General features: G+C 37.9%; 2 protein-coding genes across 2 annotated transcripts in view; one reads left to right on the top strand and one right to left on the bottom strand.

The window, feature by feature from the left end:
• Nucleotides 1-25,434, top strand: part of MSH5 (MUTS-homolog 5) — a 364,768-nt gene that overhangs the window by 70,015 nt on the left and 269,319 nt on the right. The window lies entirely within an intron of this gene.
• LOC149556975 (uncharacterized) overlaps nucleotides 1-25,434 on the bottom strand; it is a 363,967-nt gene that overhangs the window by 69,463 nt on the left and 269,070 nt on the right. The window contains exon 5 of the mRNA XM_089831618.1: nucleotides 18,740-18,820. Within this exon, the coding sequence (XP_089687744.1) occupies nucleotides 18,740-18,820 (81 nt within the window). The remainder of the gene's footprint in view (nucleotides 1-18,739; nucleotides 18,821-25,434) is intronic.

Raw genomic sequence — 25,434 nt, 5'->3', positions numbered from 1 at the left:
TACCTGTTCTTTATTGTTCTCTTGTTGAGTGTGCGATAGTCCACACACATATGCAATGTTCTATCCTTCTTCTTGACCAACACTACTGATGATGCGAACGGGCTAGAACTGGGACGGATCCATCCCTTATCAAGTAACTCCTGGATCGTTTGTTCAATTTCATCTTTGAACTTCTTCGGGTGGCAGTACGGTGTGGTTATAACAGGTTTCGCTCATGGTTCCAACTCTATTGTATGTTCAAATCCTCGATGCGGCGGTATGCTAGGAGGAATATCTATGAAAACCCTTTCATGCCTACTTAAAACATCTTGAAGCTCTTTATCCTGTGGAGGTGTTCGGTGCCCCTTAATAGGTTTTGTCGAGATGAAACATTGTGCAACCCACGCAACATCATCATGCCGTAGGATTGCCTCTATCCGATGCGCAGACACTTCCTTCGGTCCTTCATTTTCCATCCCTCGAAGGACCACCTTCTTCCCATCAGCCACGAAAGTGAAGTCCATTCGCTTGAAACTCTGAGTGTATTCATCAAGCGTCTCCATCCACTGTATGCTGAGGATGACCTCCATGTCGGCTAGATCCACTATAAAAAAGTCCTCTGTCACTGTGTGATTTGCATCGTGATAATCAGCTGAGGAACTAGGTGCGTGCAGGGCAAGAAAGTCCCTCCAACAACTTTGACCTGAAAGCCCATGTGTGCTTCCATTGGAAGATTTCTTCGCTGTACTAAAGATGAATTTATGAAATTCAATGTAGCTCCACTATCCAGCATCACTGTGATCCTTTGTCCCTAAAGGGTACCTCGGACATGGAAAACTGTTCACCTCGGACTGCCAGCCAAGGCAATGGATCCTCCACGTTTTATTAAAGCGGCAATCCTCTCTGTATGGTTGAAGTTGGCCATGTCAATGTCACCGCTAGGTTGGATGTCTTCCACTGGCGTTTCCTCTCAATCTTGCTCATCTTCTTCATCGGACATCACTTCGATGTAATGAATTTTCCCTTTCCCAAGACATTGGTGGCCAGGTTCCCAAGGCCCCTTGCAATTAAAACATAACTTCTTTCTTCAGAGTTCGTGTCGAGATGCTTCATCCAGTGATGGCTTCTTGGGCGGAGGTTTGTCCCTCGGGAATGTCGGCAGTTTCAGATGTGAATGAATCCGAGAGGATGAGGATGATGCTGACGACGACGTCATGCTTCGTGCCTTACTGATTGCTTCCATCAAGGTTGACGGGTTGAATCCTTTTACCCAACCTTTCAGTGGTTCTGCCACTCCATCCATAAAGAGAACGACCCGCCTTCATTTAGAAATGTCTGTCACCAACACAGAAAGTCTCTGAAACTCTACGATGAATTGATCTACTGATCCCGTTTGCCTCAGCTGTGCCAGATCTTTGAAATTGAGCTCGGGGTCTTTTCCATCAAATCATTCAGTTAGTCTCTCTGTGAACTCAGCATAAGTCTTTATTTGATCATGCCCAAGAGTGATAGTGCCGTGGTGCCACCATTCGTGCACAACGCCCTCCAAGTGTAACGTGGCAAATTTAATCGCTTCTTTGGGCATAGGATTTAGTTGGAAGTAGGTGTCGGCTTTCATTACCCATGCCTGCGCTGAAATGGAGCTTGAATCGTCAAATGGAGACAGGTTCACCTTAATCAATTTTCTCCTTAGGTCATCATTAAAGATCCTCCTTTGTTCCCACCTCCTGGGTATCTCATTCTTAGATCTACGTAATCCTTGTAGGAGATGTCTTCTTCAAGATTTGCATTCCGCCAATCCTCCCATATTTCCTCGAAGGTTGGAAGTCTCTCTCCGTGATGTGCCTCAGTCCGTGGTGGGAAAGTCGGCATGGATGGTCGAGAGTGTGCAATGTGAGGGTGTGATCTACCTACCACCGAATCTGCGCTATGTCCATTCGGTTCTCCAGAAATTTTGTTTTTCGCCAACTTTTTGAGAGTTTCTTCCATAAGCCGTTGAGTATTAGTGATCTGTGCCTAGTTCCGCGCAAGATCCCTTAGAAGTGCAATGAGTTCGGCACCTGTCGGTTCCCGTTCTCGTTATTGCTCTTCAGCCATTCGATCAATAGAATGTGTCCTTCTGTTCTGGCTATAAACTTGCATTCACCGATCACAGGCTGGCAGGATCGATTGCTTTGATACCACTGTAATGTTCCAAGGCATGTTAATTCCTGAACTGGATGGAAAATTTTCCTACAAAAAGTCCGTACAAAGTTTGCAGTGTGTCCGTACGGGAGCAAGAAAGACCGTACAGTGTGACTCAACAAACATAAAAGGGTGGCTGTACAGTAACAAGCATGAAGGGAGCTTTAAAACGAGCTTGACCGTACGGTGTTGAGGATTGGTTTGGAAAGGCTGTACGGTGCTTAGAACAACCGTACAGTGGTTGGTCAAGGCCGTATAGGCATAGGAAATGCTGTACGGATGTATATACAAAGATATGGTGTACAAAAATGTTGAATGCTGTAGGGAATGAATGGTAACGAGTTGTATGGAAAAATACCAAGCCGTATAGCTAGAATGAGTATCCCTAACTGCACAGGGGGCTCCTGTAAATGATCATAAACCAACAATACCACTTTAATTGCAATAAATACATATACAATTAGCTGATACCAAACCAAGAGCAATCACCAACAGAGATATTTGTATAATTAAGTCTTCAAATTGCCGAATACAGATTGAGGCGGACACCAACGGAATAGGGTGAGAGTTGAATCCCACTGAAATTGCGCAGGCCAAATAGGGAAGGTCTTTCACTTCCGAAATGGCGAATAATTGCCGAACTCCAACAGGAATCCGCAGTACAGATAATTGAAATCCAAAAGCATACCTATCAACTACTACGAGCTGTGCTTAAATACCCATCGGAAAAAGCTTTTCGAGGGTGTACAAAAATTAGCCGACGGCGACACACTCTACTATGACAAAAATTAAATTTGGGTTTGAGTTAAATTAAACAATTGGCCCGTTACACAAAAATAATTAAATAAATTTATTTGTGTTTAGGAACATTACATTGTCATTGGCCATGATACATCATCATCATCTAATGAAACCAAATTAAACCTTTTTCCATCCTTTTTGAGGGAATATGTATTCTTTCTACCATCATATATGGTTGAATTATCAATTTGCCATTCTCTTCCTAAAATTAAGTGACAATCTCTGAAAGGAATAATATCACAGACAACAACATCATAGTATTCTCCAATATCGAAAGGAGCACAAGCTTGTTCAGTGACATCAATCCATTGGTTATCATCCAAACCAAATAATTTGTAAGGTATCTCATGAGGAATTCTTTGAACCTTCAACTTTTAAACCATTTGTATTGAAACTACATTTTCAAGTGAACCACTATCTACTATAACTTTCCATACGTTTCCCATAATTACACTTGCACTTTGTTTTAAATATTGAATGTCTTTGAGGGTGTCTTGCTCTTGTTTCTTCTACTTCTTGCATGACATTGTAATGTTCCGTTGGTCCCGTGTGCCTGATAGCAGTTACCCATTGGTCCCGTGTGCTTGATGGCTAGTTACCCGTTGGTCGTATGTGCCTGATTGCTAGTTACCCGTTGGTCCCGTGTGCCTGATGGCTAGTTATTTGTTGGTCCTGTGTGCCTGATTGCCAGTTACCCGTTGGTCCCGTGTGCCTGATAGGTAGTTACCTAATGGCCATATAGTATAGTTGAATGGAGTGAACAATGATATATAGATTGTTTGGGGGTGGGCTATATAGTAGGTTGGAATGGAGTACAGACGGTGGTGTTGATTGGCCATACGGTAGCCTCGAGAGCCGTACGGTATGGTGATGTTGCAGTACGGACAGAGATGGCCATATGGTATGGTAATGTTGTAGCACGGGCAGACATGGCCATACAGAATGGTAATGCTACAACACAGATAGATGCACTGTGTATTGCGCCAAGGGTAGCGGATGGTGTACGGATAGAAGGTGGATTCAGTCTTGAAACTATAAACAAACTTATAGTCCCAAATACATTAGATGAAAGCCAAACAAGAATGGAGAGTGAACATGAATATCCTTAAATTAATATTTACAATAAGATGGTGCTCCGATTTGCCAGATTTGAGCGAAGTATTACATGTAATGGAATAGGGTGAGGGTTGAATCCTATCGAAATTGGACAAGCCAAGTAGGGAAGATCTTTCACTTTTGAAATGGCGATCAATAGAGAATCCCAATAGGAACTTGCAATACAAAAGAAATAATCCAAATCGCATACCTACAACTACCTACAAGTCGTGCTTAAATATCCGTCGGGAAAAACCTTTCTAAGGGTGTACAAAGATAGCCAACGACAACACTTACCAATAGAAACTAAAATAAAAATAGGTCAGATATATTAAATCAATCAGAACCACAAATACAAATATTAACTTCGGCCCCATATTAATTAATTAAAGTAACTAATTAAAGGTCCTTTTATTATATTATTTAAATTCTGGGACCAGTTAATTAATTAATTAAATTAAATTATTACATTAAAAATTGGGGACATTACAAATCCACGTCGGCCAAAGATTGCTTGTCCTCAAGCAATACACAAACTCCAAGATCCCAAATCATGCGCGGATGCAAATTGCTATATCTGTTGAAAATTCCATGCTTCTTCAGGATCACAAATTCAATTGAGATGAGTAGACTGCCATTCGGGCTCCGCCGAGCCACTGTGATATAAACATTGTTATATCCAAAACCACCAGGATCCCAAGGGCACCAATCATTAAACACATTGATGTCCAGATCCATAATCTTCATGTAATCATGGATCTCCTTAGGAACTTCACAACCCATGTAGATTCTATTATTTTTATGAGGAAGCACTTCACATGGAAAAATTGTAGTCATGCACGATTTAGGCAACACTGAAGGATAAACTCCATATTCAACCAATCGTGGTTGCTTCGGCAAGGAATCGTCCATAGCATCTCCAGGAAGTTGAACAACCATTGATGGAACCTTCTCATTTGGAGGGCCACTGACAGAACCCAAATTTTCGTCGAGATGATCATTGGGTGTTGGTTTGACAATATTTGTGTCGGTATCTTGCTCCAGAATCCATTCCTTAATCTTGGATCGGGTACCAAATAGATTCTGTCTTTGTCGTAAATGATATCGCCAACCACCTTGTATCTGTCATCTTGCACTTGTCCATCCAACAGTTGGCATGCAAAAGTATTTTTCAAGTATTCAACTAACAAATTTGCTCTCCAATCGGCTGGAAATTGAGCCATAGTGTCATCCAAGTCAAAGCTCTCCATTCTCCCAACAGGCTCACAAAATCACCAGCTTTGGTACCATTGTAATATTTCGTTGGTCCCGTGTGCCTGATGCCTAGTTACCTGTTGGTCCCGTGTGCTTGATGACCAGTTACCCATTGGTCTCATGTGCCTGATGGCCAGTTACCCATTGGTTCTATGTGCCTGATAGCCAGTTACCCGTTGGTCCCCTGTGCTTGATAGGGAGTTACTTGATGGCCATACAATATAGTTGAATGGAGTGAACAATGATATACAGACTGTTTGGGGGTGGGCCGTATGATAGCTTGGAATGGAGTACAAATGGTGGTGTTGATTGGTCGTACGGTAGCCTCAAGAGATGTACGGTATGGTGATGTTACAGTACGGATAGAGATGGCCGTACGGTATGACAATGCTATAGCATGGGCAGAGATGACCATACGGAATGGTAATGCTGCAACACGGACATATGCATTGTGTGTTGCACCAAACCAAGGGTAGTGGATGGTGTACAGATAGAAGGTGGTTTCAGTCTTGAGACCGTAAACAAACTTATAGTCTCGGATACATCAGATGAAAGCCAAACAAGAATGGAGATTGAACACGAATATCCTTCAATTAATATGTGTAATAAGATGGTGCTCTGATTTGCCAGATTCGAGCGAACTATTACATGCAATGGAATAGGGTGAGGGTTGAATCCCACCGAAACCGGACAAGCCAAGCAGGGAAGATCTTTCACTTCCGAAATGGTGAACAATAGAGAATCTCAACGAGAATTCGCAATACAAAAGAAATAATCCAAATCGCATACCTACGACTACCTACAAGCTGTGCTTAAATACCCATCGAGAAAAACCTTTCTGAGGGTGTACAAAGATGGCCGACGGCAACACTTACCAATGGAAACTAAAATAAAAATAGGTCCAAGATATATTAAATCAATCGGAATCACAAATACAAATATTAACTTGGGCAACATATTAATTAATTTAAGTAACTAACTAAAGGTCCTTTTATTATATTATTTAAATTCTGGACCAGTTAATTAATGAATTAAATTAAATTATTACATTAAAAATTGGGGGCATTATAGACAACTTCAACTCTCATTTTTCAATCTGAAAAATTCAATTAACAAGGATCTACTTACTTGCTTTGATACCAATAATGATGTAGAGTGACACCTCTTGGAACACTTCTTGTTGAATTAGCCCTCAAGAAGTTTCAATAGTGGGCTCTTACACCTTATGTAAAGATTTAAACAAAAATTCATAAGCTGGGATGACATCCAAGTGATTTAAACATTCTTCAATAACTTTTACAAGTGAAAAGATATCACAAATTCCTTTTATGAGATTGATTTGGAATGAGTTAAACAAGTTTTCCCCAAGCTATAGATCAATCCAATTAGTAGAATAAAAGTTATTAAACTTTTTCCAAAACTGCTACCACGAAAATCAGATTCAGACCAGTATGCACTCAAATGATCATAACTTCTTCAAATCACGATGAAATCTGATCAAACCAAAACCAAATTAATGATAACTCATATATCTTTCCAAATATATAAGTTGGAGGTATGTATCTATTCATATGTGCATGTACCAACAAAAAGAACAGTTGGATTTTTGGAAAACTAACCCAAAAATTTATCATAAAACTCTCAAAAACAAACTTCTTTTTATTTCACTTCTTCTTTCACCTTCTCCAACCATTACATTCTGAAAATCATGACCAATACATCATATTTTAAAGCCTTTTCAAGTTCTATAACTAAATAATTACCCCTCGTGACCATTTGAATACCTTCTCCCTTATACCATCTTTACATATTGTCAACATTTTATGACAATAGTTTATTATATATTTGACAATTTTCATCTATCTTGACAATATGAATCTAAACATAATAAATGAACCTAATACATATCAAGTAGGACTAAACTAATCCTTTTACATCAATAATTATGTTTTAACAATATGATTCTAATTGACTTTGCAATATAAAATATTCCTCGAGTCTTCATCCCATGTGTGCTCCTGCATCAATCACATTTACCTTTTGCATCCCATTGGTCTTGTATCATCCTCAAATTAGGATATTTGTACACATAGGGATCTGCCTTTTGAGATAGACTCACTAATCTATTACAAGCCCTTGTCTCAAAATATTGGGAACGTACTCTTAACCATAGTTGAAAAAATCAGTGAGCAAAAAAAATTGGACCCGGCAATAACTCAGCTGTAAGTAAAATTTGCTTCGGGATTTGATTGTGTGTTAATTTTTGCATCAACATTTCGGATCACACTCTTTGATCCATCATCACTTGGCTGGTGCAATGTTTTAAAAAAATTTGGGACTCTTTAAAAACTCAGCGAAAAGATCGACATATTTATCGGACTTTTAAAAATATATAATTTTTAAAAAATGTTCTATAAAACACACATATACACTAATTTAAAAATAAATTACTATTATTTATTGTAAATTTTTAATATTGCTTTTGATTTGGGTAAAAAAAGTTTTGAAGGGACACTGAGACCCTTTGCAAACAAATTTTGAGGGGAATATGGAACCCCAAATGAACAAACAATTGCAAGAGATGAAGCATTACAAAACAATAGCCAACATCTAGCAAACCGTTAGTAGTCTAAAAACATGGATCATACAAAGTTCAAGTTGCCCAAGTGAACACTACACAAAAGGCCTAAGTCTCACAACACAAAATTTTCAAGGCTCCCTTAACCTTAAAAGCGAACCAAGAGTTTTTTTTCCAGGCTCACTTAACCTGATAGTGGGTTTTAGCAAGGGTCCTATACCCTTACAATCAGCTAACAGCATGATACAACAAGAAAAGCACACTGGACAAAAAAGAGCCTCCCAAAAGAGTACCATAGGATATTGAAAGACTCGCTGAATCTTAACATTGGGTTTTAACATGGCTGCCAAAACCATTTCAAGGTTTTGAGAGGCCCCAAACAAGCCTTAAACAAGGGGTTTAGGCTCCCCTAACCTTCACAACTAGCCTCAAGAGATTAACAAGCTGAAGAAAAGATCCTCCAAAGTCAAAATTGGAAGGATGAGGGGTTTTACCGAGGCTCCCCAAACCTTTAGAAAGGGTTCAAAGAAGGAACCCAAAACCAACCAACTACCTCAAGCAATGATTTCCAAACAACAAGGCACCACTCCAACAAAACTCATTTCCACCTCAAAAGGAAAGGATTTCACCTCTAGAAGGCCAAAAGAGACGAAGCCAGCTAGAAAGGTGAGCCGAAAGGATAAAAACCTTGCAAATGAGCAACCCCATCTAAGAGACGACCACATAGAGAACCAATCAGCTTCAATCCACAAGCCAATCTCCACCTCCATAGAAGAAGCCACCACCTCTGTAAGGAACATGAAAGAGGATGAAAAGCACAAAATGTGTCAACCCCATGACAAAGCTGCAAGCAGAAACCCCACCTCAACAGGGATCGATGTAAGAACTTTTCCAGTTATAGCAACACTATTGGCACTGAACACTATATTTTTTGAAGGTCTTATACTTTTGCAATTTTTTTGTGTTTTGGAAATATATGCTTTTCAATGTTTTTGAAAATCTAAAGAAAGCACAATGCTGGGAAAATAAATAGACTATTTACCAAGCACCATGGACTTCTTATTTCAATCTAGGAAACGATTATGGACTAATTACACAGATGTAAGTGACAGTTTATTTTATTTGCAAAATTTAAAGAACCAGGTGGAGATCACTGCAATCCAAATGATCTGATGCTGAATGCAAGCCTCAATGATTTCTCTGTGATTCTAAGCAGCCACACAGCTCGAAATTCATCAATCAACTCTAAACACTAGATTCTATGATCCACGTCACTTCTCTACACTCTCACGTTGCTGCTAAAAGACTTGCATGGCTCCTATTTCTTGCAGGTCAATCTCCTGGGAAGAAATGGCAGGCCTTAGAGACTGCTGTTTGGCTTATTTCCTCACACCCTTCATACAGCTGATAAATCTGTAGATTAATCATGGCATCAAACATCAAATTTGTTCACTGCTTCAGCACATTGATGCCTCTGAATGAAACCACCCTCTAGCACAATTCACTGGCAATTGTTTACCAATTCAAATTACAGAAACTTGGTAGCACTTACGATCTTGCAAGGTCAAAAATACTGAAAACTCTCGCCTCTCAACAACAACACAATCTCCAAAATGACAATGCATTGAATGAGGTAGAATTTCTCATTGTTTTCCATTATTCCTTCTCAACCCCAAACTGACCTATAGCTTGAAGCTGACACTTAACATAACTTTAAACACTATATGCAATTCAAAGGTTAAAATGATTATTAATTATGATAATTCCCTTTAGCACATTGGCTCCATACTTGACTTCATAACATTATCTTGGGACCTTATAATAAGCTCATGTAGTTATAATTGAAGTATACGTTAATTAATAAACATCAATTAAATTAAAAACTTATTAATTCTTCAAATGATTCATCAATATCTAGGTGCTCTTTGCTTGAGGCTGATGTCAAGGTGCTCCTGGCAAAAATAGCTTTGACCATAATTTGACTTACCATAATAGTAAGTCTCAAACTGAAAGCTCTATCGATATCCCCACAACTCCATGTCACTACCAACTGTTCTAGTGTCTTGTCAAGAATAGTAATTCCGACTTTCCTGAAATAGCAAGTTACTATAAATAGTAAGTGTACTAATTTTACTCAAACGAAGAGTAATCTTGATTCTTGAACATCCCTGACCTCTGGAGAGGGAAAATAGCCTCTCATGAGATTACAAAATTATGACTTTAGACAACATCTCATGAGATTTCTCTCCTCAGCAATAGGGGAGGCTCCCTTCTTACTGAGGTGGCTTCAATAGGAACTTAACTGAAATTATAAAAATGACGGTTCTCTTAATCAATTCCTCTTTTTAATAGGAATGATATTCACACAGCTACAACATTTCAATTAACAAAAAGTGGCTTATTGCTAAGATAATACCGTTGACCTTGGAATAGACATAAGAACAATACCAATGGTAGTAGTTTACTTTTTATTTTATGAAACAAATACAGAAGCCTAGACTCTCCTGCGATTGTGTCAAATGGTAATTCAAGTAGAACAATACCAAGGGTAGTAGTTTACTTTTTATTTTATGAAACAAATACAGAAGCCCAGACTCTCCTGCGCTTGTGTCAAATGGTAATTCAAGTACAATTACAGTAAGATACAAAGTCTCTTACTGGATACTCTTAAATTTAATAAAAACACTTACAATTGAAGCCCAAAGTTTTCATCTCTAAGTAATTACAGCCACTAATAACTATAACAATTTGTCCTCCTATAACACAAAGTCTTCAAAAGTTCAAATTGGCTCTGAAAGTAATAAGTAACTCGAAGTTTGCACGATTGAATTCAAATCCCTCTTGAGCAAAGTAGTAAAGCTCACAATCAATTCAATAAAATTTCGTCACATAACAAGTAGGATTGACAACATAGTTTCAAAACAATTTGTCTCTATATGATTGAAAGCAATTCAAATTTACATCTAAGCACAAAGTCTTAGAGTGCATATATAAATTGGCAGAGTTTTCTTGCATTGCCAAAAGATGATTATTTACAATGAGCTCCATCGAAATAGGTAAAGAGCGGAGATAGAAGGGGGAACCCTTAACCACTTTGACTTATTCTCTAACAAACTTTGACTTATTCAAAGTTGAATGCCTAATGTACTTGCAACCTGATTATATGTAATATGTCAATTACAAATTACAAATACATGATGAAAATATTCCAAGTGCCTGACAAGACATGACTTCTATTGCATCATCCTTTCTAGTCTTCATGCTACTAAATTAATGCTTTACGAATGATATGCTCAGGTTTGGTGGAAGCATCTTGAATTGGAAAATAAAAATGCATCCTTAATTGTTCCTTGATTGTTCGTTGACCAATTTTGCCCATGCTTTTAATACCCTCAAATTCTTTTGGGACAAGGCTAAATGTGTCTACTCAGGGCATTCAAGAGGTAAATGGGGTGTGTAATATCCTTGTCATAAAATAGATTGTTAATCAAATCTTTGTTAATGGGCCGATTGTTGTAAAATATCTCGGACCCATTTTAGTTTGTTTCCGTAGGTAAGTTTAGCCATATGCTTTTTTGTAATGCCCCCTTTTTAGCATTTATAGCTGATGTTGTCGTTAGCCTATTTCCCACGGTCCCGTAGGCTAACCAGGACACTAAAGGGGCTTAGAGGCCATTTGACCTAGATAGTTTCAGTTGCAAGTCTTTCTGAGGGGTTTTGAGGCAACTTTGGGCATATTTACTATTTATAGTAAGTCATCTTGGACATGGTCGGACATCTAGTGGCAACGTTATGTCGATGGTTATTGTTTAAAATCGACAAGAAGACTTGTTTATCATTGATAAGATTTGTTATGCATTGATAAAGCTATTTTATAAAGTTAAATTTAAATATTTAACTTTATTAATGCATAGACTATAGTTTGTGAGAAATATTTAAATTAAAAGAGTCCCCTTTATTTTATAACACATTGGAGACATAAGTTACATAAAGGGAGTTATGTTTTATCCCACATTGAGAAAACGAAGGATGGAGCTTTTGTGAGAACACTATAAAAGAAATGGAAGAGCTTCTTTAAGTATGCATGCTTGGAAATATCAAAGAAATTGGGTAATATTCTGGAGATTATATCTCAATAGTTTGAAGGACGAAATCCTTTCAAGCTGGAAATCTTGACGCCATTGAAAGATATGGTCTTGAGATTCAACATGGTAACAACAAGTTCCTGTCGCGTGGTACTGTAGCAACGAGTTATTGTAGTAGTCGGAATCACTGTAGCAGCGAATTATTGTAGCAGTCGGAATCACTGTAGCAGTGAGTTATTGTAGCAGTTGAAATCACTGTAGCAGCAAGTTACTGTAGCAGTCGGAATCACTGTAGCAGCGAGTTACTGTACCAGCCCCAATCACTATAGCGCGATACTATAGCAGCGAGTTACTGTAGCAGTCCGAAATCACTGTAGCGCGGTATTGTAGCAGCAAGTTACTGTCGCAGTCCGGATCACTGTAGCTACAAGTTACTGTAGCAATTTCAGAACTATTAACATTGCTGTAACCGCAATGGGTATGGACCATCATTGAACTTTATAGTTGATATAATGCATTGAGTTTAATGAGAAGATATGATTGTTATGGTAGTTGTAATTTCCTGATAATTTGAAACAAGAAATAAATGAATGGTCATTGTTATTAGTTGCATATGGTTCTACGTTGCCTCCTATTTGCATATCATATGAAACACAAACAATCTTGAGAAATCATTGATCAACATCAAGCTGAAAACTATAAGAAATTTGGTTGCAAGACAATTGTTTGACAAAATTACAGGAAGAAATAGACATTAAAAAATAACAGAACAAGGCAGGTTGTTACAGTGGTATCAGAGCTATTTTTAGGGTAACCATTACATTTTTTGTACACCCTCAGAAAGTTATCCCAATGGGTATTTAAACATGACTTGTAGGTAGTTGCAAGTATGCACTTTGGATTATTTTCTCTGTACTGCGAATTCTTGTTGGAGTTCTTTGTTGTTCGCCATTTTGGAAGTGAAAGACCTTCCCTATTTGGTTTATCCAATTTTGGTGTGATTTAACCCTTACCCTATTTCATCGCCTGTAACACTTTGCTTGGATCTGGCAATCGGAGCATCATCTTTTGGCATATATGAATTGAAGGATTATTCATATTCAAGTCTCTATTATTGTGTCTAGATTTCATCTAAATCTATTTTGTTTATGTATGAACAAGATTGCATTCACAGTTGTGGCTCAGATATCTAACCGTGCGGCTTTTGGACATTCCAGTTTCGGTACCCTCACCCTATTCCGTCACCTGTAACACTTTGCTTGGATCTGGCAATCAGAGCATCATCTTTTGGCACATATTAATTGAAGGATTATTCATATTCAAGTCTCTATTATTGTGTCTAGATTTCATCTAAATCTATTTTGTTTATGTATGAACAAGATTGCATTCACAGTTGTGGCTCAAATGTGCAGCTTCTAGACATTCCTGTACTGCTTCCTCATTGCCCATATAGCCTTCATTCCTACCATCCACTGACACCTCCGTACTTCGAATCCATCCTCCATTTGTCCACTGTATGACTTACCATACGGCCTTATTGGCTCTCACACCGTATACCATCCCTTCCATCTCCACTGTATGCCTAGCATAGATTACCGTACGACCATCCTTAACCACCATACGACCCCCATTGATCATTGTACGACCTTCTGAACTGTACATATTGCTGCCTTCTTGCCTGTACGACCAGAGCATAACTTCCGTATGGCCATTCTTGTGTCTTCCACGCTGTACAGTCCCTATCCTAGACAATCTGTATGGCCATCAAGCTGATTGTCTCCAACCCTCAGCACTTGTGAACATTTTAGGGTGTTGCTCTAATGATAGGACCAAAATGGATTTGACAAAATGGTCTCACATAATACCTCCCCTTGCCATAAGGCAATTTGGGCTACCTTCAAAGAGAAGAATAATACCTTCAGTATTTGCAATGTTTATGCTTCTAATGATTATAGAGAAGAGCAACAATGTGGGATTGGTTGTCTGAGAACCTACCATATGGTACTCGGATCTTCATAGGAGACTTTAATATGATTATAGATGGTCATGGCAAAATTGGTGGATTGAGATAGAAGTGGAAAGGTAATGAAGTCTATTTTTGGTCCAAATTTAAAAGAAGATGCAAAATTAAAGACTCCTTGGAAAAATGTAAGAATGAGCTGGAAGGGATATGGTAGACATTGTGCAACAATCAAGCTAACAAAAAAAGGATCTATTGTAGGTTTGATAGAATTTACCTAAATCCATATTCTGTTGGTTTGAAGTAACAACTAGGGAAATCTTCTATGGTGGTCACCCCAACCAGTATGTCTAACCATTCTACTATGTCGGCCTGTATTTAGTTTAAAGAGGAGGCTGATTATAGACTGAGTGCTAGAATAAGCTCTTTTAAATTGAATGTCTCTTTGTTACAGGATGAAGAGTGTATCAATGCTATCAGGGTGGCCTTTTTTCTACTCATAGGCTCTATAGTATCGACACTAGAGATAAATAAATTAAGTAGAGATACTGTTCATATATTATTGTGTGACAATAAGATCCATTCTACATATCAAGGTTCCACTGCAAATACATTCCATTAACATATTAACCTAAACTAAGATGTGTCAAGTCAAAGAAAGAATATAAACTTTTTATAAAAATATCCTCAATAAGAAAATCTCTTCTATTAATAAGAGAGTTAAATCCATATCTTCGAATATTTATTGGGAAGAAGTCTGTTGCAATTAAAGGTTTGCGAATATCATTCCGATATTACAAGATAGCCATCTAAGGGACATTACAACTTCCTCTTCAAACAATGGATTCAGGAATATCGAGAATTCATGCATGCCTTCATGAGAGTTTTCATCCAAATCATCAGATGTTTCATCAACAAGACTAATATCTTCATTGACATTATCTCCTGAAACTCCCTCATGAAAATTATCACCTCCTTCATTTGATACCCCTTGAGTATGTGCTGATCCATCAACTTTCTCATGATGGTGAATTGAGAAAAAATTTGGACTATTTCTTTCAACATGTTCATGATATTCCATATCTAACAAGGCTGAAATCTCCTCCACACTAAGAGAATCCTCTTCTTCATTTTCACATTCACTTATATCTATTGTAGTTTGTTATACAAGTATCATCATGGACGGATTCTACCTTAGGCTGTCCAAAAATTTCTTCGTCTAATATCTGCAAAAGAAGCTTTACATCAGGTTCCTTTGGCAAGATTCTCAATTCAAACATTTTGTTTAGAAATTCCTTGTATGGAGGTATGATGTCTGATGGTATCTCATGATAAATGTTTATCACCCTAATGTCCAAATTCGCCTAAGACTCCCCTTCAAATCTCTCCAAACTGAAAAATGTATTAGGTGGGGATATGTCAAGATCTTCTTAGATGCTGTACTTTTGATCTTTACTGTTCATAACACATCTCATCTTCCCCGCTTGCATCATGAAATTCATATAAGAACCATTGTTCAAACTCTTTCCAAGATGAGATACATTCTGTAGATAAGGATTCATATGCTTGTCTCGCATTGTCTTTTAATGTCCTAGGAAATAGCTTCATTACCTGATCTTCTACATTGATCTCATAATCTTCAATGAATGTATAAAATGCATCCAAATGTTGAAGTGCTGATTCATCCCATTCTCTATGGAACTTTGGTACAAGTTGTGAAAGTTTTGGGGATAACTTGCTAAGTTCATGATCAAAATTGTTCAAATCTAATGGCACGATGCCATTTGGAATAAAAGGCTTTCTTTGAAATGATCGATACATTTGAAAAAACTATTTACCATATCATTCTATGTTCTCTCCCTCAGCAGAGTTACCAACTGAAATCTTATTGAATAGAGTCGCCACCTCTTTCGAGGAATGTATTGATTTCTGATCTTCTAGGTTCTCACTTCTAATAGAGTACGCTTCTAAACAAAACTGATACTACTTTTTGATTATGGTTTGCAAAATTTGAAATTTTGGGTAACTTCACAATATATATTGTAAGAAACTCTCCCCACTAGAGTCACCAATCTGTTGGTTCTCAAAAACATAGATTGGAAATCTAGGAGCTTGCCAATTCTCCAACAAGATTCCACAATCAATTCTAGCTAATGAACGAGAATCACCTCAATTCGCTAGCACTATAGACTCCGCTACACCTAGGTGGGTAGACCTTCACCTCAAATGCTGACTGCTTGGTTCAAGGATTTTCTATAGTGAATTTAAGCCTTGTGAGTTCTTTGACTGACAAAATCTTTGAACTCGATCAAATTAAAGTTGATTACTTGCTTGAAATAATTGAATGTTTTGTATATGGTTCTTAACAATTGGTTTGGTGCTTGTAAGAAGGAAGATATAGATTTTATGACTTCAAATATAAACCCAATAATAGTACTTCAATGATTCAAAAGACCAGTGCCTTTGCTTATTTGGGCAACAAAGTCAACTACAATGAAGATTTTCACGTACAACTTTATAAAGTTCTACGCACTTTAACTGTCAACAATTTAATAATTAAGATGCAACCGATCAAATATATGCGCAATCTTAAATTAGTCCAGATTGAACTTTAACTCCTATGGTAGGGAGGCATACTAGACATCGATACAAAAACAACTCGATATTTCACTATATCTATGATGATCACATTTAAGATGCTAAATGACCGTGTCCACTTATCTGACATCTAAATTGTTTATAGAATTGATGATCATAAAGGATGAATCAACTGTAGTTTAAATCTCCATGCATTTTAAATAAAAGCAAAAAAAGCTTTTATTTATCATTAAAATATAATAAATAAATTTGTATTACAAAATCATCGTTTTTACTCCTTATCCCTCCATACAAATAGATATATGAATATTTCTTCTTGTCGAATGTCTTCATTTTGCGTCTCTATATGTATTCCAGAAGCTTGAAAAATATAAATCCTCCCACTCCTTGGTTGTTTTCTTCTGTTCTAGAATCTTCCAAGGTTACTCCTTTCCGTATTTGATTGCTGTTTATAACACAAATCAGTTTTCATTCATTCTGATTGAAATCACAACATGCCTTGAATTTCTTTTCTTGATTCATATTGTACTTCTTGTGTGCTTTGAAACTATTAATCCTCATTTCTTGAGGGCTCTTTAACAGTAATGTTTATATGGACCTTCATATTCATAACTCCCTTCTATGTTCTGGGTACATGTAACTATAAGTGCATATTGTGAGTCCACAATTGCTAGGTTCTATCCAAGGAATAGACAATTGTTTTATGCTGCTTCATATCAGAGTGAGTATGTTGATCTCATCTTATGATCTTACTATTATGCATTTCAATCGCCTTCAATACTCTTTTTGTCCATACAATGATGAAGCTTTATGACATTGACATCACCATTTCATCATTCATCTCCCATATTATTTCACAAATGGAGATTAAAATTTTGGGCTCCATCAGAATGCATGGAGGAAATTCAAGACAATTTTGAAGAAACAAGCTATCATCATTGTCACCTTCTATTTCAAGGCTTGAGAAATTAAGGTAGATTAGGAGGGGAAAGACGGGGATGTAGATTATATTTAGTTATTTTTTCCATTTTTCCATTTTTCCATTTTGACATATTATCATATGAAAACATTTATAATGCCGTTAAACATTTATTATTAATAATTTTGTTGTATTACAAAGTATTGTTTGACTTTGAACCTACAATTTTTTAAAAAATTTATAGTGTTTGAGGATCATATGATCTGTAATGTTTGAATTATGAGAAATTTATATTGAATTATTTATGTTCTCTAAAGGTATCAATTCCTTTCTTTTTGGATACAATTATGAGTTTTTTACCATGTTTTCCACCATATCTGTGTTGAGTTCTAAATCCAATCTAAAATTTTAGGTTGCCGAGTTGAACTATGGTGCAAAGACTACCTTTAAACAAAGTAATTATTCTTCATCATCTACAATAACTTATTCTACGCTTAAATCTATCAAAAAAACTTATTAGACACTGAATGGTTTATCTATATTGCAACTGGAAGTATTATAATTTAGCAGTGGAAAGTTATTGCAAGCAGATAGATGCTGGATCGGCCCAAAACTTTATTATTTATCTTGATTTGTTTTATATGGTGCAAATCTGAGACCAAACCATGCCATAAATAATCAGCACACCGGCTTTGCATTAGGAAAAAACTTACTTAGTGATGGGCTATTAGCTTCCAAATTAATTTATTTGTGTGAAATATTTTGTTCTGGATGCAGTAGAAGAGATTAATAACATCTCTGTGTAAATAGGCCAATGAATCATCATAGAAATGTCTTCATCAAGGTTATTATATAAAATGGCATTGGTAACATCAATCTCTCTTTTTGACAGATATAAAAAACAATGGGAGTGGATAGGAGAAGTATATGGAAATGTGAATGAGCATCTAGAATTAGTTTAGCTCAATAATGTTTACACCCAACTGATATTTTTGTTGCTCAATTTTCACACATGCTCAAATGAAGGAAAACATACATGCTTATTACTTTCAAGTAATTCTCAAAAATGCATTAAAGAAAAGTATTTTATTCATATTGAAATAATATACAATGTTTGTATATGATGGAACAAATCATGATAGAACTAAAATGCTGAAAGTAAATTTCTCCGACACATTTGACTGTGAGAGTAGTCCCTATGTGCTGATATACACCTATACTCTATTGAAATCAGTAACATGAAAGAGGAGTAAAAGGGAAAAAAGGTCATGGGCACCAGTCATTGCCTGTAATGACTTGTGAAGTGGCATCCATCCGCATCCATTTTTTCGCTGTTCTGGATCTCGCCCTTTCCGTGCTTCCAATCCCTACAGCCACAAAAGAGAATGGGTTAGATCCAATGGATCTAAGAAATGCTAATAGCTCACTTCATCTCACTTTCATCATCCTACACGCTATTCATCTCAGTAAAATACATGCATACATCAGCAGATAGAGAAGCCAATCATGCAAAATAAAAGTATTAAAGGGACATTTCATTTTTGATTTGAAACTTTTTACTTGTAATGATTGGTGAAAACAAGATAGCACTTGCATAGGACAAAAAACGAAAGCATCAAAGCCAGTAATGAACATTTGCAATACAAATCAATTGTACATGGATATCAAAGGGACATGTCTTAACATGAATCCTTTTATCTGTGATTTTCTTTTATTACAAATGCCAAAGCATCAAAAAGCATTAAAGGGACAAGTTTGATCACTTGTCACTGGTGGAACAACTGACAACTATAAAAAGGGCTCCACAAGAACAGATGACTGATTTCAATATACGTTTTCAGAAAACATGGGATAGGATACCTATTGTTGTTAGACCAAGTGCTGATCACGCATTTTTGTATTATCTTAAGAGTTTGAACATTGATATTTCTGTCATGATTTAGTCTATGGGAGGTATTACGCTGCCACAAGCATTTGCCATATCAGTAAGGGCAGAAAATAACCTCATACAAGTAGGTAAAATTGCTCGTAGGCCTCCTATGCCTATTTTTCCGAATATACAGCCAAATATGCCTTTGCAGATGCCATCTTTCAACCCATTACCAGCTATTTCCAACCAAGAGCTAGTGGTTGTAGGACCTTCTCAGGAGCTGCAAGAGATTAAACAAAGTCAACAAAAGATTGAAAACTTAATGCAAACGTTCGGGAATGAATTGATTAATCTCAAAAAACAACAGTTTTAGCCAAGGCAACCTTTTCAAACACAAAATTTTGCTGCAAATCAAGGATACCAGCAGTAGAACCAAGGTTACCAGCAGCAGCATAATCGAGGTTATCAACAGCAAAACCAAGGACAATCCCAAAATAGGCGAAATTTTCAAGGGTACTGTCATCGGTAGAAATTGTGTAGCCTAATGTATGTTCTGGCATACGCAAATATTATTTTGCTATTATTGTCTATATGCGTTGATTTTTTTACCAGTACGGTAAACAACGGGTCCCTTCGGAAAGGAAATTGTGTATCAGCCGACGGGTCCCTTTGGAAAGAAAATTGTGTATCAGCCGATGGGTCCCTTCGGGAAAGTTCTTGTTATGTAGCCGACGGGTAAATAGTTTGTAGCGGACATGATGTATCTGGCCGACGGATACCTTCAGGAAGGTTCGTCAAAAAGTATTTATAACCCCTTCGGGAAGCATTGTAATCATCATAGGAGATGAGATCCGATCATTCAAGCATAATGTAATGTTCTGGCATATATGAATAATAATAAGAAGAGTTCTGTTGTTCGTGTTCGTGTCCATTATCTGTGTGCAATTCTTAATTAACCTATGCGGTAAACATTTGGTGCCGTTGCTCGATGGACCTAGTACGCAGGCAGGCGGATATGAATTAAATGCTAAATCAGTTGAACAAAGATAAGAGTAAGCTGAAGGAAAAAGATGACATACGCGTTGCACAGGAAAATTTAATTCTGGCTTAGCAGATTGAGCGCCGAAGGAGATTCCAGAAGATTGTCGACAGAAATAGGAGTGCGGAAGGATTGTTGAAGGAGACTCGACAACGGTTTGATTTGGTGGAAGAAGCGAGGGAGGAGTTTCTGAACCTGCATACGCCACGGGAAGAGAATCCTGACGGAAGGAGATCGACTCGCACGACTCGAAGTGCCGAAGGAGCACTAGCGTGGAGTGACCTCTTCGTTCGAGATATACTTCCAGAACGAACAGCTTTGGTTGACGAACCCTCTTCTTCACCAAACAGCGCAAAAGTCGAAAACAGTGCGGGTGTTGCAAACAACGCGGGTGTTGAAAATAGCGCGAAAGCCGAAAATAACGTGGCTGTTGAAAATAGCGCGAAAGTCGAAAACAGCGCGGGTGTGCAAAATAGCGCGAGTGTCCAGAACAACGCGGGTGTGCAGAATAGTGCGGGTGTTCAAAACAGCACGGGAGCTCAGAATAGCGTGGCTGTTCAAAACAACGCGGGAGTGCAAAACAGCGCAGGTACACAACAAAACCCTCAACATATAGTGATAATGGCAGGTTTGAAGGAAAAGTTGCCTAAATTTGATGGTGATGAAGCAGCTGATCCCATTCGACATTGTAAAACATGTGAAACAATCTGGAGGGCAAATGGCATAACAGATACAAACGAATGGATCCGACAATTTCCCGCTACCCTACGGGGTGTTGCGATTGATTGGTTTATTGATACTGATCCACAAAAGTTAAATAGTTGGGATAACATTAAGAAGGAGTTCATCGCAGAATTTCAACTTCTGCGTGATGATAATGAAATTGTAGCGGAGATATTCAATACCAAACAAAAGAAGAATGAAACAGTACGGGTCTTCGCCAGGAGGTTGAAGGACTTAATCAGTAAAATGGAGAATAAGCTGGCAGATGGGCTCCAGAAAAGATGGTTCATGAAAGGCCTTCCCCTGAAGCTGCGGAAAAAGATGAAGATTGTGCCACCATCGACATATACTGAAGCATACAATCGAGCATTGAACCTCGAAAGTGAACAGAAGACAAAGAAGAAGAAGACCAGCTCATCCGATTTAGATGACGACGAGCCTTCGGGAGAAGATAGCAGTGACGATGAAGGCAGCAGCAAGAAAGTCCGTGCTCTTTAGAAGGACATGCTTCGGATGATGAGGGAGTTCAAAAACATGAACAAGGAGACTAAGGGCAATGACCTATGGTGTACGGAGTGCAAGAAAGAAGGCCATACGAAGGGATCCTGCCCAAAAGATCAATTTTGTGAGATTTGCCAGATTCTAGGACACTCGGTAAAGGAATGTCCTTTCAACCTGAAATCAAGAACACCACAGCAAGTGTTCCTCACGCAGGAGGCATCCCTGTCAGGAGGGAACGAGAACACCAGTACGGAAGGTGCTACATCGGGCGGATACAGAAACAACCAGCACGGTCAAAACAACAACAATAGCAACAACAACAATAATGGCGGAAGGAGTCGAATTCAATATGATCCCAATGGTCGGCCAATTGTTCAATGCCGCGCATGCAATTTGTGGGGTCACTTCGCCTGAGAGTGTACAACAGCGAACACACCGAAGTTGTTATGCAAATGGTGTGGACCTGGTGATCATGAAGATGCTAGGTGTTCGAAGTCGGGAGTAAACTTGATCACTGTCGGGACGGACGAAGAAGAGGTTCTGGCCATCACGCGGCAACAAGCGAAAGTGTACCCCGGCCCTGCGGAAGAAAAGAAGAGACTGGAGGAAGCACGGACAGAGATCCAGAAAGCAACACAGGCAGAAACGGCACACCTGAAGGACACGTCGAGTACCTCCGTACGAAATTGCGCAAAACAGAACATTGTACGGCAAATATTGCAAGCCGAGATACCCGTTAGGATAAGTGATCTGTTGCTCACTATGCCTCAGCTCCGAGTGGTACTCACAAACATTGTTCCCGTTGCTCAACTACCAGGAGAACATGGAAGGAAGCAGGAAAGTGGAGCAAGTGCAGCGGACAAAAAGGAGAAGGAAAGTGGCGCAAGTGAAGAAGATCCGATGCTGTTAGCTCTTTCATCTGGACGCTATTCGGCGGTTGTTGAAATGGGCATTTTCGGGACTGTGCTAACAGACACGATTGTGGACGGAGGGTCTGGTGTCAATGTGCTGCCAGAGGATACCTGGAAAAAGTTGGGACAGATTCAGGATAGATTCAATCAGCAATATGGTGATCAGGTTATACCGTTATACAGCTGAAAACAAACAAGTTACCTAAAGGTTTGGTTACTTTAAAGACTATTTTTGATCTGGATGATCAGGTGAAGAAAGATAAAACCAGTTTGCTAGTGAAGGAAGAGCATTATGAGGAGTTGAAAATTTCTGAAGGAAAACGGCTAAAGGTTGGTAAGATAAACTCACCACAAGAAAAACAATCTTTTATTGAATTATTTCAGGAGTTTAATGATGTTTTTGTATGGGATTATTTTGATCTGAAAGGCTTTGATCCTAAGCTAACCCAACACACTATTGAGCTTGAGCCTAACACCAAACCTATAAGGCAAAAACAGAGACCTGTGAATCCTAAGCTAGAACCTTTAATGCTGAAAGAGTTGAACAAGCTTTTGAAAGGAGGGATTGTCTTTCCTATCAAACATACTTCTTTGGTCTCTAACCTAGTACCTGTAAGAAAGAAAAATGGAGAAATATGCTTGTGCATAAATTTTAGAGACCTAAACAGAGCTTCATTGAAAGATAGGCATCCCTTACCATCTATGGAACAGATTTTACAGTATGTTTCAGGTTTTGAAAGGTTTTCTTTGTTAGATGGATATTCCGGTTATAATCAGGTTTTGGTAAAAAATGAAGATCAGTTCAAAACAACATTCACCACAAAGTGGGGAACTATGGCTTACAGAAGGATGCCTTTTGGACTAGCTAATGCTGGAGCTACATTTCAAAAAGCTAGGGATATAACATTTGAAAATTTAATGTACAAGATAGTGCTAATATATTTAGATGACATGACTGTTTTTGGCAAGGAGGCTAAAGATCATATTTTTCATCTCAGACAAGTGCTAGAAAGATGCAGAGAATTCGGTATTTCTCTTAATCCAAAAAAATCTGTATTTGTTGTTCATGAAGGAAAATTTCTCGGATATATTGTTTCAAAACATGGTACTACTATAGATCCCGAGAGAGTACAAGCAATTTTAGAGTTACCATTGCCCAGCCATAAGAAGGGTCTACAAAGTTTTCTTGGTAGGATCAATTTTGTGAGACGTTTCAAACCTGATATTGCTAATCTTTTAAAGCCTTTAACAACAATGTTGAAGAAAAATACTGTTTTCAGTTGGACCAAAGAGGGGAAGCGCTGTTTTGAAGCAATTAAAGAAGCCTTGTCCGCTGCCCCTGCTTTGGTTAACTCAGATTTTATGAAATTTTTTATATTGTATGCTTATGGCAGTTTTGACACCATTTCAACAATGCTGGTGCAAAAAAATGATGAAGGATTTGAGCAACTTGTTGCTTTTTTCAGCAAAGGTTTGCAAGATTATGAACAAAGGTACAACTTTGTTGAAAAACATGTTTTTGCTGTCATTAAAAGTCTTAAAAAATTCAAACACCTTGTTTCCAACAGCAAGATTCATCTAATGGTATCCCATCCAAGTGTGAAAGAGTTTTTATTAAGCAAGGATTTAAATGGAAAAAAGAGCAGGCTGGATAACTCGTGTGATGGAATATGACGTTGATATCCATATCACCAAACTTGTTAGAAGTAAAGGATTATGTGAACAATTAGCAAATGACAATCTTCAGCAGGTGGAAAACAGTCAAAATTTGTTGTTGGTTGATAACGATCAGGCTGGAAATAATCAATCAGCATGCTGGTTGATTGAGATGAGTCATTATCTGCGAACAGGGGAGTGTCCGTTGAGGTTGGATAGAGCAAAACACAGGTATTTTAGACTTCAATCAATTCTTTATGTTTTGGTTGATGTTTTGTTCAGAAAGGATCATAGTGGCATGTTATTGCATTGTATAAGCGCTGATTAGACTAGCAAGATCCTAGAACAATTCCATGATGAAGGGGGTCACTTTTCCTCAAAGACAACAGCTTATAAAGTGTTGAGGGCAGGATTCTATTGGCCTGATTTGTTCAAAGATGCCCATAGTTGGTCAAGAAAATGTCAAAAATGTGTAGTGTTTGTTGGCAAGGAAAGGCTGGAAGCCTTACCTTTGCAATCGATTTTGGTTGAGCAGCTATTCATGAAGTGGGGTATTGATTTTGTAGGCCCCATTAATCCAAGTTCTAGTTCAGGTCACAAATGGATTCTTACAGCTACTAATTACTTTACAAGATGGACTGAAGCAGTAGCGCTAAGAGAGGCAAATGAATCAGTTGTACTTAATTTTTATGATGATTTGACTACAAGGTTTGGGGTTCCTGATTCAATCATTTCTGATAATGCATTAGCCTTTGTGGGAGCTAGAGTGATTGAATGGGCATTAAACAAAAGTATATATCTGAATACCTCATCAAACTATTACCCTCAAGGTAATAGTTTGGCAAAAAGCACGAATAAAAACCTGTTAAGGATCATCAAGAGAACATTAGAGGAGAACAAGAGAGATTGGCATGCAAGGTTAAAATCTGCCTTATAGTTGGATAGGATTACTTTTAAAAAAATCATTGGAACATCTCCTTATGTTCTAGTATATGGGAAAGATGCTAAATTACCTATTACTACTGAATTTCTTGCCCTGTAGCTTGCTGATCAGCTGATACTATTTGAAGAACAGGATCCCCTCAAGTTAAGGTTTGCTAAATTGCTGGAGTTAGAGGAGGAAAGGAGTGAGGCATTATAGAAAATGGAATATCAGCAGCTATAGGTGAAGAGAACATTTGATAAAAAGGCAAAGGATCGACATTTTAAAGAAGGAGATATGGTGCTGAGGTGGGATGTCCTTAAGACAAGACCAGGGCAGCATGCTAAATTTGATCATTT

The sequence above is a fragment of the Cupressus sempervirens genome, chromosome 5 (assembly GCF_028749045.1).
Source record: "Cupressus sempervirens isolate cs-2001-9-10 chromosome 5, ASM2874904v1, whole genome shotgun sequence".
Lineage (NCBI taxonomy): Eukaryota > Viridiplantae > Streptophyta > Pinopsida > Cupressales > Cupressaceae > Cupressus > Cupressus sempervirens.
Note: the sequence above shows the minus strand (reverse complement) of the source record. Positions and strands in the feature narration are given on the sequence as shown.